This window comes from Apteryx rowi, unplaced genomic scaffold, assembly GCF_003343035.1.
Source record: "Apteryx rowi isolate R43461 unplaced genomic scaffold, aptRow1 scaffold_466, whole genome shotgun sequence".
Lineage (NCBI taxonomy): Eukaryota > Metazoa > Chordata > Aves > Apterygiformes > Apterygidae > Apteryx > Apteryx rowi.
This window is the reverse complement of record NW_020450723.1, coordinates 316,279-332,557: the sequence shown is the minus strand read 5'-3', so window position 1 is coordinate 332,557 and position 16,279 is coordinate 316,279. Positions and strand designations below refer to the sequence as shown.

At 41.9% G+C, this 16,279-nt stretch overlaps 1 protein-coding gene across 1 annotated transcript; it reads right to left on the bottom strand.

Annotated features, from left to right (window-relative positions):
• Window positions 1-549: 549 nt before the first annotated feature.
• Window positions 550-9,422, bottom strand: LOC112971954 (stromelysin-1-like). Its single transcript, XM_026077896.1, has 10 exons — window positions 9,315-9,422; window positions 8,276-8,520; window positions 8,036-8,184; window positions 6,920-7,045; window positions 6,387-6,548; window positions 6,100-6,256; window positions 3,805-3,938; window positions 3,174-3,333; window positions 1,776-1,876; window positions 550-650 (listed from the first exon to the last, which is right to left on the bottom strand). Exons 1-10 carry the CDS (start codon window positions 9,420-9,422, stop codon window positions 550-552), a joined length of 1,443 nt encoding a protein of 480 aa, XP_025933681.1.
• Window positions 9,423-16,279: the final 6,857 nt, after the last annotated feature.

Here is a 16,279-nt window from a genome sequence, read left to right as displayed (position 1 = left end):
TCTACAATCAATAATGAGAAAGGAGCACTTCCATACCCAAGCACCTATCTTAGGTTGGGAGAAATTGCTTTCTGGAGTTTCTGTTTGTCTTTCCATAAATATGAAAAGAAGCTTTACTAGCCTGGTTGCTTAGCTTTTAATTTTATAAAATTGGCTGAAAGCAATCCTAGCCTTAGGAACAGAAATGCTATTCCTAGTCAGCTCCTGGCTGGTAGGGCTTAGGGTAGGGTGATGTATGACACAAAGAGTGAAAAGAAGACCATGGAAAAAATGAAACAAGAAGCAATTTTGTATCAGAAGTAAAAACTGTGTTGTTCTTTGTCAAGTTAGCAATTTGACAAGTATGTAATAATGCTGATGTTACTTATGTACATATATACAGAGCCGTATGTTAAATACTATTCTTCTGTTGTTACAGAAATGCAGATTGTGCAGGGACTGAGGTCTGATGACTGAAGTATTTAAATATTACATATATTTATAAAAGAAAAACCCTCTCTAGTACAATAACACTGCATTCTCTCCTACACCAGCACAGATTTCATTTTCTTAACAAGGAAACCAGAAGTTCGTCTTTAGGAGGCGTGTAACTCTCTTCTTACCAGGGTCAAACTCAAACTGCTTTCTTCCATGGAAGAAATAGAAGAAATCTAAGGAAAAAAAAGCCACATGAATTATGATATTGCAGGTATAAAGATTAATATGCTTTAACAAAAGCTGGTGAGGGTTCAAAAAGACTTTGGCTACGTTTACACTGCTAACAGCATCTACTCCCAGGTGTGACCTGTGCAACATGGTGCACAGTAGCTTGGGGACACACTGCTCTGGGCTAGTGCCTTAGCAAACCAGCCATGTACGTGCTGCATAATACTGTTAATGAATTCTGTGAGGTGACCCTCATGAATCTCATGAGGTGATTTAATCTGTGTTTTGCAGTTTAAAATGTTTGCTGTTATTAAAAGGCTGTGTTGAAACCCTCTGGAGGGCTGCTTTTCTTCCATACAGGTGAGAGCATGTGTTGCATGCCCCGGAGCGTGGCACAGAGTGCGGTGGGGTGGTTGTGGGCACAAGTACGCCGTGATGCTGCAGGACACAGGGCAGGGAAGGAGACACACAGCCCCGGCGTGCTCTCATCCACCCTGCCCTCTGAGAGTCATGGCTGCAATTGCGGATCCCCTCACTGTCTGTAAGACTTGTTTTGGAGAAAGTTGATAGATTCACTGGGAAGCAATTAATATTTAAGTTTTTTGATGATCAGGAGATGAGGACCCAGGAGTGAACTGGGAAGCTATGCCATTTGACAGTGTGAATGTACCCTGAGGCTGTCCCAGAATTTCCCTATCTAAATAACATCCTCCCTTGCACAGGAAAAATGAGTGCCAATTATTACTCTCCAAGCAGTACTGTTTTATACCATAGGGCCAGGCTGTGATAGCCTTACTCACAGCAAGTAGACCTTATGTTGTTGAGACCTTGCTGTCTTGAGCGGTGCTCTTCATGGTGTGGGATGCAGGTCAACATGAATATGGATATTGCAGCCTGTCCTGTAGAACTAATCTTTCTAACTGTGAATTCAACTTCAGCCTGTCACCAGAAATATCCCTATTTTTCAAATGGGTAAGGTGAAGCATGGAAGCATTACATGACTACTTCAGGGCCTTGGGGTCACTCTCAGGGCTGTGAGTAGCATGCAGAAGTGCATCTTTATGTCCAAGCTCTCTCAGCCTTGTGACTCCAAGCATTTAGCACAGATTTATTTGAGAGCTCTCACTCACTTTTATGTTGAAAAACTGCGTCGATCTTCCCATTAATTCCTGGAAATGCATCTCTTATCTGTCTGGGCTTCCTGTCCATGGACTGACTTCTTTTATTATAACTGAGAAAAATGAGAAACAACCTGGCATCAATTAAAAATCTAAACAAATCATGTTTAATTCAGCCCAGCACATTACCCTGAACCAACTAATATGGAACTAAGCTCACTGAAGTCTTTCAGTAGCTTTTGGGTAGCCTTGACCCAGACTTTGCGGAGTCAGAAATCATTATGACACTATTAGCTACACTGGAAGAATTGTTTCTGTATACGTCAACTCAAGACATGGTCAAAGGATACCTAATATTTGAACCAACATTATAAATCTCATCATTATTTTTCTGAGACTGTACATGAAGAAGAGATAGATAATCTTATCTCAAACAGAAGTTAGATTTGTAAAATTATAAGATATTTATAAGATCGCTGTCATGTTCCCTCTTTGTAGGAAATGTTTATCAGGAAAAATCTGAATTTTACTTAAGTTAAAAGTTATTTTTAGTTATTTTATTTAAGTTACTTATAGCAGTCTGTTACATTTTGAATGAAGTACAGCTTATCTGTCAGTGCTGTAATAACAAGGCTATAACATCTTCATTCTAATACCTTTGCTCAGCAAGAGATTTAATGATTAAACAAATGACTCAGGTGAAGTTCTTCAAACTGTGGCAATTTGAACTGAAGATTGAAAATCTATTCTTCTGCTTAAATTGTAAATATGTGGCTGACTAGTTACTTCAGAATGATCACTGTATGTATGATTGATCGCTTGGGAATTCTCACAGAGACAGAAAAGATAGAAGTTGTAGCATTCAGCTCTAAAAGTTGCGTTTAATTGCCACTTCTCTTATAGCAGCACCTCCTTCAGTTTTCAGAAATACAAGACCTGTGAAAAAAACCTGAGCAGTAGTGATTGAATGGAAAAGAGAAAATCATAACCATGCACATGGGATAATTCTTTGCAATACATGGCATTTGGCTGCAATTTCATGGAACTACCTGTTGGTAAGTGGAGATAGAATGGGATACTCCTTTTTACCCCACAGAAATGGTTTTGATAAAAATAGTGTGTCTTTATGGCTCTGACTGATTTCTTGTCATGTGTGGAGCTGTAAGATGGCTTTTTTCCAAGGCAGTCAAATAAAAAAAATTGAGAGGACTGTTAAATATAATTAAAGCAATTGAAAAGAAATCTAAAGCACTGTTTCAGCTCCCTTTCAAATATTTTCCCATAGACAGTTGTGATGGTGAAAGAGATGACCAAAATTGTGTAACTAACTAATTCATCCTAAATCATGACATAATCACACCATGTGATCATGTTTGCTTCAATTTAAGAAAGTAGCACAGGAAATATTACCTCCAAAACTTGTCCGCTATGAAGTAATATATTTTCCCCTTGTTTCCATTATAGAAAGCAGCATCGATTTTGGTAACATCCTTTGAAAAGCCCAAGACATAGATTTTTTGAGGGTATCCAGGAAGTATGGTATCTCCTCTCACAACCCAGAATTCATTCCCTATCAAAAAATGTTGATGGAAATGTTATCAGAACCTTCTGCTGAGAATGATGCAATTCTTTCCATGAAAGTAGTAGTCCAAAATATGCAGGAATGGTACTGTGCACTGCATTATACAAAAACTAAAACTTCACTCTTTCATCCCAATTCACCTTAGTTTTCCACAAGCTAAGAACAAATGTGTGTTATCATTTTTAATTTTTATACATAACTCTCCAGAAAACAGAAAAATAATGACATTTATTTTGGCAGGGAATTCTTTTCCTTATTGACATTAAAAAAAATAAGACACATGCTTCTTATCTTGGACAAGATTTTTGTTAACTCTGTGATTGAAAAACACTGATTTGTTGGACTAAATTAAAGCTTGTGGAATCTCGCAGAAAGAGCTTAAGTGGTTTTCAAACCAGACACAATCCCTCAAGACTACATGGAAAGGCAACAGAGGAAAATAAAAAGACAACATTTTACCTTTAAAAAGGACAGTTTCATCTTTTTCAGGAACTTCATATGCAGCATCAACACCAGATGGCAGCCGTGGCCAGAATGAAGAAATTAAGTTAAAGTCAACTGCTCTGACTGAAGGATGCTTGCGCCAAAAATGCCTGATATAAATACAGTACAGGTTTTGTATGAAATCACATGTTTATACACACTAATGCATGAAATGACATCATGGCAGCAGGGGCAGGGGGGATTTTTCTGACTGAACGTAGCCATCTTCCCTGTGTTAGTCACTCTAACAGAAATGTCAATGGAAAAATGTCCTTTCCATGATGGGATTCATCTCATCTTGATGCAGACATCTGAAATAGGTCAGATGAACTGTGCTGTCAAAACAGCTATTATTTTTCCTTTGCACAGAAAAGGAGCCTAGAGAGAACTGGCTCACCTGTAAAGGCTGGTACAGGATGAAATTTTGAGAATGGTTCCCTGCCTCAGGGTTGCCAACACCAGCTTGGAGAAAGGCTGGCATGAATAATGCCATCTTCTGCAAAATAGCATCTTACTGGTTTTGTGGACTCTGGAATCCCTGAGGTTGAAATTCTGCCTTTAAAGATGAGTTTGGGGAGGGTCCGGAGCAGGGGAAGCACAGCCCTATCACACAAAAAGGAGGAGAAATCAGCTCTTTTGCACCTTCTCCTCAAGCCCTTGGGCTGTCATGTCTGTGGAGGGGGACAGTTTATGCCTTGGGCAACACTGAGTAAATCATCCTTTCCTTTTATTACTGTTAAATTGACATTACAGAGGGTCTTCAAGTGGATATTGTGCCAGGACTGGTAAACCCTCAGCAAGGACAGCAACAAAGCTGACAAGTGTCCCCAGGCTGGTGGTGCCTTTTTCAGAAGCTGAATTCTCCCAGATGCTGGGACTTGCTCACAACCTAAAATAAAAACCGCCCGTGTTTTCAAATGAGCTATCTTTACCCCATCCTATTTATATCATGTCCTGTTTCAAATGTGATCTTACTTCTTATACTTATCTCTTCATTTCTCCATCGCCCTCTTCCTTTTGCCTCCCACTCCTTATCCTAATTTCCTGTCCTGCCTGCTTCCCTAGAAGTGATGATTTTTGGTGTGGGAAAGGTTTCTAATCCTTGGAGATAATTCTTTGGCTAGTTGTTTTAGTCAACGACTGCTAAGGAGACATGGTTGACCCCAGTCAAGAATCACCAATTTAAGCACTTCAGCATAAATTCCACCATTAGAGATTATCATAGTGAAAGAATCAGACTTTACCAGTAGCTGCTAAACTAATGTATCAGGTTAACACAACATTAATAAGTCAGAATACTGCACTTGTTTCAATTGTGACAGCTGGGCTGCTGTTATATTGCCATCCGTTGTCTGTACTAGGGTAGTACCTGTGGCTTAAAAAGTGGAAAACAGCAGGCTAATTTTTCTACAGATAAAAAGTCTCTGTACCAAAGTCCTGATCTTAAGCCATAAATATCCTAAGACATTTAGGCACCTTGCTGCCACTGAGATTAAAGAGAATAACTTGCAGTGATTAGCAGAGTGACACCTGGGCCTGGGGAGAGACCCAAGATAGGATTTGTCAGTATAGCATAGACCTGAGCCTACTGTCGAGTGTGGACTTCCCTGTTATTCCCTCTGTGTACAGACACATTTGGATGTGTTCAGGTTCAGATTTACCTGCAGTTAACACTAAAGAGAGAGAACTTGAACACCTTACCACAGCCCAGGGCCTTTGTCATGGGCATAGGGAGCATTGAGGTTACTGCAGGTGTCCTGATGGGCCAGCGCTTGAGCCCAGCTCTCCCAGTGCCGGCTGAGACCCTTCCCAAGGATGCACAGCACTTGGGTGGCAATGCTGGAGTGCACTGCCCAGCCAGCACCCTGGTACCACACTGTATTTCAAGGAGAAAGGCTAGCCTCCCTTAGGGGGATGTTCAGAGCACTGAAGCTAGGTCCCTGCTCTGAACTGCCATCTGGAGAAATATCTGTCTCCATCAGCGTGAGGGTGCTAGGGAATATTACCTAATTTAAGTCTAAAGTTGGATAATATCATCCAAGTTGCTAATGGGCTAACAACAAAAGTGGATAGAAACACAGAAATAATGAAATTTGGGTTCTCAAATCTGCCCTTTACCTCAAAGTGTAGCTATACCTCTCATCTGAACCCCTTTTTGACCACATAAGAAATCCTAGCTTGGCAATATTCTGGGCAAAGTTATTTTTCCAGATTTTTGAGCATAACTTAAAAATGAACCCCTGTTATTTTACTTCCAGAGAGATGACTTACTTGTCTTTAAAGAATATTATTTCTCCACGGAAAGTGGTAACAGCATCAAAAGTTAAATCAGGACTGCAGGTGTCTGGCAGTGCAGGTTCTTTGGGCTCAGCTGGTTCTTTTATCTCAGCAGATTCTCTTTGGTCATTGTAGGTGTTAGGAGAATGTCCTAAAGCAGTTAACAGAAGATATTAAAATGACATCCCATTCAGGTATATCCATTGCACAAAAATGTCACTGAAATGTATTTCAAAGTGTTTGAAATTATAAGCACTGATTGATTAATAACTGTGAATTACCATAGAGGTGCTGAATGCCGTTAATATCATCCTGATGCAGTGGGAACACTGAGGGGTCAAATTTCCTATATATTGGGTACATCAGAGCTTCAGGGTCTTTGGAATGGAAAAGTCCCAGTGAATGGCCAAACTCATGGAGAGCGACATAGAACAAATTGGTGCCTGAAAACAGCAAATAAAATGCATAAAACAAGAGCTGTGTGTTTTCATATCTCCTGAAAACATTAAGGCCATAAAGCAGATCAGAGGCTTTTAGAACCACTTTCCTAAGCAACTGAAGCTGTTTTTGGTAAACTCAGTTGGAGATGAAATTCTGGCCGAGAAGAAATATAATGAAAACACTGAAATCCATGGCAAGTTTCAAAAGCATAAGGCTCAGAGGTTTTTTGTAACTAGAGAAACCAATTGCCCAATATTCCTTCAAATCAGTCCCACTTTTCAGCACTTCATAAGGGAGATAGGAGACAAACTTTGAGTCCTTGATTTCCTGTATGTCCTGCCTTAGGTAGGGTTTGGAGAATTTAATTTCTTACCCTCTGTGCTTTTGGTCCAGGTTTCGTCCTCATCAAAGTGAGCATCTCCACCAAAGTCCTTGCCAGGTGCATAGGCATGAGCGATGGACCCTCCTGGGCCATCAAAGGGGAAGAAATCATTGTGACCTGAGGAGCGAGTACCACACAACTGACTGAGGGTGACTGAGGGTAACAGACCTCAGCCATGCACAGAACTTTCTGTTCTGCTGATTTTGTAAACTTTCAAGTTCCTCCTCCAAAAAGACTTGCCAAAAGCCCTATTTTTCACTAGGAAAACTTGGGAAAATTTGAACTGATGAAATCTTGGTTTCCCCAAGCAGTGGTTGGATGTTTACCCACTGCTGTTGTGAGGGAGGAGGAGCAGATATAGTTTTGCTAGAAGTATATTCCCTTTTTTGCTCCTAAAGTTAAATTTTCCTAAGCTCTGGGTCAACAGCCCTCAGGTGGTTACCTGAGCCTGACTGGTAAATTAAGAGCTGACGGCAGAAGCAAGACCCCCGTAAGACTGTAAGCTCTTCACTGGAGAGCCCTTGGATGTAATCTCCGAAAAGGATGCAAGAACACTGGTTACACGCCGTGCCTGCACAGGCTGCACAGCCTGGATGAGTGGAGATGTGTATCTGGGGAGGGAGCAGAGATGACTAGTAGCGTGCATGCCTGTGGGATGCTATTAATGAAAGAGGGGAGGCTGCTGGTAAATCCACCCTGAGGGCTAGGCCAAAAATATAAGCCTTGGGTCTGTCTAGAGCTTATTTAGCTCACATAAAGCACATGACTAATCCCAGGGGTGCAATTAGAGCTACCCGCTTTGTAATGCTCTAAGCCTGAGCATATTGCACAAGCCCTATGTCTATTGTGTTTCATGCATATATTGGACATTATATACTAGGCATAGTTCCAGTGAGCTACAGGCAGCGCATTACATCATTTTCTCTTTCCTTCTCTCCATCTCCCTCTATGTCCTCCTGCAAAGATCTTCCAGACCATAACCGTTTTGTTTTGAGGAAGAATTGTCGTCTTCTGTGTGATTGTTCAATCTGACACTGAACTTTGCACACGCTATAGAAAAGAATAAATTGTTACTGTTTCAGGTTGACTGCTTCATGGAGTTTTTACCTCTGGCTGCAAAGGAGATCATTATATCTGCATGATTTCTGTCTTCCTTGACGAACTTCAATGGAGTTACACTGCTCCAAACGTTAAATGCTTTCTTGATGGCTGCATCCACATCTGCTGGATGTAGGTCTGGAGTATAGTTTAATATCCTTTAAAATATAAGATAGAGAAAATGTTATGTTCTTGACACTTATACTGTGCAAAACACTGTCTTTATTTTAAGAATTCCACTATAATTACCTATATGTCAGAACTTGTTTTGCCCATTTTGGCTCTCCTGCAAAGGTGGAGAACCCAGCTATGTCAGGGAATCCACAGCGTGGTTTCTGTATCAGGTCCAGAGTGTTAGAATTCAATTTTCCAGTCACCTCTAGCCCCAAAAATTGCTGCATTTCTTTAATTTTTTTGGTTATTGGACTATTAGTTTTCCAAATGAAAGGAGCTTCCCCATCTTTCTTAAAGCTGTAGTAATTTTCCAGGTACTTCTAACAAAAATAAAAAGAAATCATTTTAGAACTGTTAAATGTGTTTACTTCTGGAGCTCTTAAAAATTATACTAATATCACTTCAAACCTGTACCTTTGCTACTTGTTCTTTCTGACCCTTGGGAACGTATGTAATAGAGCTCTGTTAAAGCCATGTATGAATATTTTTCTCTTAATGATGGTGTTTTTGTATTATGCTATAACTACTTTTGCAGTTTACTCAGAATATATTCAGAATTAGCATTTGTTCAATAAATTGCTTATTTTCTGGTAATGTATCTTCCACTTGCTATGTGCTCCAAGATTACACATAGTCCTTCAGAGCAGGCAGTGCATGACGTGTTTGAAATACATGAATGAATACAAAATTTCAGCAGTAGTACCTGATTTTACCACATTTTTGAGAGTAATGATTCAGACAAAACAAAATCCTGATCTTGTGAAGAGCTATGCCTGATAATATTATAAGTCACATAAATAACTACATTTCCACCCAAATTAATCAAACGTAGACTGATTCAGGTGTTTAACTATTTGTAGAATCAGCTCCTGAATGATTCAGTTTTAATTGTTCTCTACAAAAAAATTAGAGGTAAAACAAGAATTAAAGAAGCCTTTGCTGTTACAGTTCAGAATGGAGCCCCTTTGCTTGAGAAACATTGGATCRCATTATTCATTCTACTGGAATTTGCAGAACTAGCTCCTCAGCTACTGTATGCTAGCATCATTCCAGAGACTGAAATGGATACTTAATAGTTGCTAAGACCTCATCCTTATGGATCTACCTTCCTCACCTGGATAAGCTGCATACCTTCTTCTTTCTTCTGTCTTGGATCTGCAGGAAAAGCGCAAGAAAGTGCTGTGCACAGTAACAGGAGAAATGGGAGGCTCTCCATTTTCATTTTCCCTTGCCTTTAGAAACGTCTTTTTCATAGTCTGCAGCACACCTGCTTTGCCTTTATATAGTACTTGTTTGCTTTATAATGCTTTCCAAACCCTGACTCACTGATTCTCACAGCCTCTAGTTAGCAGCAGAATATATGCAAAACAATGATTTTACCACAAAAAGATTAATGCTATCTTTCATCCTGTTCCACCCTTGTGCCAGTTTTGCAACATAGGAATATGATTAATGAGAAGAAAATAGGTCTGTAGTTCTTTTTAATAAGCTCATTAACTTTTTAGTTATTAAAAAGTGGTCTTACTTTCCAAAAACCTAATGTATGTCTCTAATGTTTTGCATTCAAAGCTCCTGTTGATTTCAAATGCATTGTTGAAGCACCCAAAAGAAAGAAAAAAAATTCCCAAAAGGTTATAGAACTGTAGACTGTTTTATAATTTTTTCTTTTTTTCTAGCTTTTTGTAGTTGTCTGTACAGTAGGAGGCCTTTTCAGAAATTATTATAGTACCATCACCTCTCCCTTCGGTAGAGTCCTTCAAAAATAAGAGGTCAATGTTATAAATCCCTCTTTGCTGAAGTAGTGCTTTGTTTATACAGTTTATCTTTGATACAGTTCTCACCTGGATGAAACTAACTTTTGTCTGCAGGAAAATGTGGAAGTCCCACAAGGAAATGAAAATGCTTTTCTCAGTATAGTCAAGCTAAACTTAGTAAAAAAATGAGGCTAAGGTACTTGTATGGCACTTTTATTCAGTAGTTTCCACCATTCTCAGAAGATTGTCTGATTACTTTGTATTTCAGTTACCCTCCTGCATACTGAATATAAGATTTTAGAAAGCACTGAGGTATGCTGCCTCAGTCTCTGATGGTTTTCCCCTCTGTTCTCCATGCCTGCTGTTGGCGATAAGAACTGCTGAGACTTAACATCAGGTCTATCCTGGCACTGAGCCCACTTTTGCTCCATACTCCATAATACCCTCCACACACTGCTGCAAAAGCAGACAAAGTAAAGGTGACTGCTGTCAAATGTCCTGGGAGTCCTGAACACCGATGTCTACTGCTGTCAGAGACACTCTACTGTACCTAAGACTTCTGCATGGGACTGCTCGATAAGACACAGGATTTAGAGGACCCTCGCAGCAAGTGGGATGTTGCAAGTGCAGAGGAAATAAAAGCCCTTCCACAGAGCTGGAAGCAGAATAGAGTGATGAAATGAGAAGTTAGAAATATGCTATGTGCTTGAGACATTTGCTGAATTGTTTCCCTCCCAAGAACATTTTCTTGGTGCCAAAAGGATCTGGAGAGCACACCATCAGCAATGAGAAATGGGGGACTCCTGACATCTAGGCAGATGAAGTGTGGTCAGAGCCGTGCAAGTAGAAGTGAGAGGGTGGCTGGTGGGGGCTTGGAGATGGAAAGCCTGGGCTGAATTCTTCATCTGAGAGTAGATACCTAATTGAGGCATTTATGTTAGGGAGAGAAGCCCCCTCTCTGGTTGTGGAAGGAGTTAGGTACCTGCAGAAAATGCCTCAGATCTGGGGTGGCTGAGCCACTGTTGGGAAGTGCTCTTCTCCTCGTTAGGGAGCTCATACAGGGAACTTTTTGTAACGACTCTCCTCACTCTGGACAGTTCTGTTAGGGGCCTCAAATAAGGTGAGATGAATCTAAAAATTGCGTGGAATGTTCTCCTGCGCAGCTTAACACCCTTTTGCTTTCTCCCAGCAATACTGCTCTGTAGAAATAGCTTCTTGCACTTGACACCCCACTATAGCTTTCCAGAACTTTGTTCTCTTCCCAGACAAAATTCAATTTCTCACCAAGTGTACAATGTCTTCATGTGTACAATGTCTGTATGGTTCTAGAGGAAAGAAGTAACTTTCCAACCTGTAGGACTTGGTAAATTTTCCTCACTCATCATTATCTCTAATGGAGTGGCCTTTAGAGGCCATTAAAACCACCCAGGAGGGTATTTATGAAACTCTTGCAGTTCTCTGTTAGCAGCTTTCTCAAATAAATTCTTTTGCTACTTTGTTGTCCTTTTTCTCAATGTTCTTGATACTATTTACCATCACCCTCAAGAATCTTTCAATAACCTAGAATATGAACTAGAAAATTCCCTAGCCAGAGAGATCTCCTTTGACATTGTCCTTTGAGGAGACTTTATCTCGAAGCAGTGCAACATTTAATGGCAATCGCTTATTGGCTTAGAGAAGCGAGTATGAAAATTGCTATGCTCATCATCCTACATGGGCATAAGTGTTAAAACATGCTTCTTTTTTGGCAAAGTTTATTCCTGGGGGACAATTCCTACACTTAAAAACTAATGCAAACTTCCTTAAAAAAAAAAAAAACTTAAAAAAAGCAGTGAAGAAAAAAGGAAGGTGAAAGAATATGTCTTAGGGCCTGGACAGGATGTAATTAAGCTGCTTTATTCTGAAAAGGAAAAGGGCTTAGTTACATGGAACTAGGAACCACCCTGCTGCACTGCCGTATCCCCCACTGGGTCCTGGCCAGGCTGGGTCCTGGCAGCAGTTGAGGACCCCCAACAAAGCTCATCCATGGGAACCTCTGCCTGCAAAACTGCAGCCTCAGCCACTGCTGCTGCTGCTGAGTGGTGCATAACTCAGAGCTTTTGGCACCTCCTGCCTGACTCTGCTGCAAACCCCGAGGCCAAACTGCATAAACCTAGCCTCGTATGTGTCATATTGCTGACGATGAGGAGTATGTGACCTACTTCTGGCTTTTATATAACAATCGTCCTTATCCAACACAGTGATGCTGGTTCACTGACAGGCCCCCTCTTGTCCTGGTCATATTGCCTGTGGGTCACCATTTCTCTCCAGTGCTGCATATTCAGGGCTTCCTGGCAGCTTAATTTCTCTTCATTTTCTCTGTGCTGTTAACAGTGCTGTGTCCCTGCAAGTAGAGGCTTGCTTTATATGTAAAAACTGTGCAGAAAGATCTTAAATACCAGGCAAAGAGGACATGTATTAGACGTGTATTACCAAATCTCCTTGGCTACCAGCCATCCTCTGAAAATCAGTCCAGGAAGACAAAATACACTTCTATGAAAATATCTTTGTCATGACGTCTCCAAAGACTTCCCTATAACACTGTTTCTCCTTCCCAAAAAGCAACATATGAGAGCCATTGCTAGCTGTTGGACTAAACCAGTCTTGCAGTTGTAGAGTGAATATCTGTGATTGAACTAAATGACATCCTGGTCTGGAGCCCATGGATTTGTTACAGCATTCAAAAGTGTCTGGTACATGTGACTGAAGTGACAGACTCTGCTCAGATGCTTTTATCATGTGACATTTTTGTATTAGTTTGTACTGCTGCAAGCTCTCACAGCTAATACACTGTCAGGGTAATACACTATCAATAAGCTGTCAGTGAAATCATTAAGAATTTTCTGTGTGAATTTCGATATGCAGGAGATTGGGTCTAGGAGAAGAGTTATGCAAGAATTTCAAATGTAACTGGTGATTTTGTGTGTCTCTATTTTTGCATGCCCAGTCTCAGACTGCTTGGAAATTTGATATTTTTAGAGGATGAGTGCTTGAAATTATATCCATGGGCAAATTTTCCCTGCTGGTATCCAATAGACCTTTCGTTACAGCAAACATTGACGAGTTATAAGAAAACCATAACGACAAGAAATCTTCTCTTGCCCACTAAGTGCAGAGAGGCAGCTCCAGCACTCCTGTTTCCAAGCCAGTCTGAATTATGCATTATTATTCTATTTGCCAGGAATTTCCTTGCTTTTCTCAAACCAGAAGTACTCTTCAGTTGCCAAAATCTAAGACATTAATAAAGCAGAAATACAGATGGAAAATCCATGGTAAACACATCCCATTAATCCCTCTGTCCAGGTAAAATCCATATTATCTTCCACTTAGGGTTCAGGTTAGACTCAAGCAACAGGAAACTTTCTGGATGTTCCTCCACAGCCTAATACATATCACTCATTTTTCAGATACTAGTGCTTTAAGCTAACTTACAGCTAACAATACTGGAGGCGGGGGGGCGGGGGGGGGAGGCAATTGTGATTTTATTTAGCTGTTTCCTTGAGGTAGTAATTAAAAGCCACTGTCAGCCTTATGTAAGAGAAATATTGAGAGACTGGAAATGGTGAGTCATTGTAAGCATTGTCAATATTCTGTTTCACCATTGACAAAATGTTCTTTTTGGTTCCTCTTTCACCACTTTCAAGCTTCAGCCAATTACTTAGGGCCTAAAGGCCTGATTTCTGAAGGTAGAAGGCAGCCTTGAGAAGCAAGCAGGTATCTAATCAGGATCTCAAAGGTGTGTAGGCACTTCTAAAATCAAAAGGAATTAACCCCATTATTTAGGTACAAGTAGCACTCACAAATACCCTGCCCAGCCCTGCAGGCATCTACAGTCCTGGACTGAAATTTCTTCTGTACTTGTGAAAGACACTGGCAGATACTGAGCCAGCACGATTTGTAGCTTGCCTCTTTGCCCTGCCTGAACTCCAGCCAGGTGAGTTCACCCACTTTTTGGTTCATGACTTCAGCGTGGTGCTCAGCTGCCTCTGTGGGGATGCTGAGCTGCTCAGGGCCTCCCTAACATTTAAGCTTTGCTGAGATTCACAGCATAATTTCTCACCGTGGTTGGTTTTAGGCCCCCTCGTAGCAGTGCTCAGAGTGTATCTCACATCACACAAAGCATGCACAGGGGTTGGGTTTTCACCAGAGCAGAATGTGGCAGAGAAGGGAGCTTCATAAAACAGGTACAGAGGCACCTCGTCTGCCTGTGTCCAGTCTTGTCTCTTGTAACAGTGGGCCTGGAGGGTGCGGGTACTCTGGGAGACAGATGGCTTCTTCTGGCCCTGACGCACAGTGGAAGAGAAATCAGTATGTGCTTTGACCAGATGTCTGAGGGATCAGCTTACTTACACACCGTGCGGAAGACCAGGAGCAAATCTCAGCTCTGCCTAATGGGGTCTGTACTGCGGTACCTGAAAGACTGTCTTCATCATTCGTTCTCATCCTCTCTCGCTGTCTTTGCCAATTCTGCTAGAGAAAGAGGAACAATGAAGAGGAGTAGAGTTCCTCTTACAATCAGGTCATGAGGGCATTTTTCTAGTAGACAAGATCAAGTCCCTTCAAGAAGAGGAAGGACTTCAGCCAAGCTTTCCCACAGACCAAGGGGTGCTTTAATCACTGAGATGTCACTCTGTGAGGATCCACAGTACTTTGTGTATTCTGGGAAAATATAGCTCAAAGCTCCTGAGCTTCTATCATCAGGGCTATTCCTCGGGTACCATGCTAGTCCCCTGAATCTTGTCCTTAGATACCTAGATCTTCTCACCGCCTTATAAACAGCCTGGTGCGTAAGCTAGAGTACAACTGCTCAAACAAGTGCAGGCAGGTTGTGTTTCCTCCACCCATGCTCCCGGCTGACTCACAGTGCACCACCTCCAGCCCAGAAGCACAGAGCTGGGTTAATGCTTCCTTTTCCTTGACGGGGGGTTGCTTGGGGGGCAGAGCACACATGAGCCCAGCTGCGCGGCTTCCCAGCCTGTGCTGCCTCATGTCCAGCCGGTTGGTGTGCAGACAGTGGGAGCAAGCAAGGCTGCACACTCATTGGCATAAATGCAGCCTCAGGCACTGGGCATGAACCTTAGATCGGGTGAACTCAGGAGCAGGGAAATCCTTCACTTGAATGCTGCTCTGAGCATCTAGCTGCAATTTAGGATATCTTCAGAAACCTGGCACTGACTCTCAGATGATTTTGGGCTGCCCTAAACTTTTCAGCTCCTCCGAGAAGGTGAATTGAGAGACTTCCATGCCTCACAAGGCTGGTCTCTGGAATATATCTATTCCAGTGCAGAGTATTTCTAATTAGTGCCTTTTCTTAGAAAACAGGATTTTCACAGTCCTTCCTAAGGATGTGCAGGAATAAGGCCTTCCCTCTCTTCACTTTCACTGCAGTTTGAGGCAATCAGGAAGGAAGATCTGATCACTCTTCACCTCAGAGTCCCTCCAGAAGCCGAGGAGGCAGGAGAAGCCTAGAAAAGGGAAGACCACACAGCTCCCTGCTGTGTTTTGATTTCATTGGCTGACTGATTTAAAAGTCCAGCAACTCGCTAGTTTAGACTAGTGAAGGATTATGACTCTCTCTGCTGACTCTGAGGAAAAGTGAGTAAAGCTACAGTCTGGCTTTTTATTGTTTTGAATGTATATATACTGTGAAGGGAATACAATATGTGTTTATGAACATTAGTTGCATAGCATTTGTGAAGGGTATCCACAAGCTCAGACACACTAAGTAACCCCAGAGACTCTGATAACAGTTCTCATTGCAACATAAATGTGGATGGCAGAAGCGCATGTATTTGTCTTACCACTGCGGCCCACTCTTTCTCTGGAAGAGTCATCTTGAGGGATTACATGAAAATCCCTTTTTATTCTTTAGCTTTTGGCTTGTTTGCTATTGGAAGTTGTCCTTGTGAAGGAAATAACTGCATTACGAACTGGACCATCAGCTCTGACCTCATTCCTGCAGTCCACCAAAGCACACCACCCGGTAACAGCTCAGCTGCGGTAATCACTTGACTCCTGGGACCCTGTGCCCACACCTCCTCTGCTTCCCACCCTCCCTCTGCAAAGCCCCTTCCCAGCCGGGGCACCAACCACTTCTCCTTGGTTGCTCGTTCTCCTGCCAGGGCCCTGACTCTTCCCGCTGCACCTGCTCACCAAACCTGCCCCTGCAGCCCTTTGCTATACTGCCCTTGCCCATGCAGGGTCCACCCCAGGGCAGCCCGCACCTGCCCCATACCTGCCCTGTAGGAAGCATCGCAGGGTGTGATGACTTCACATGCCATCGCCT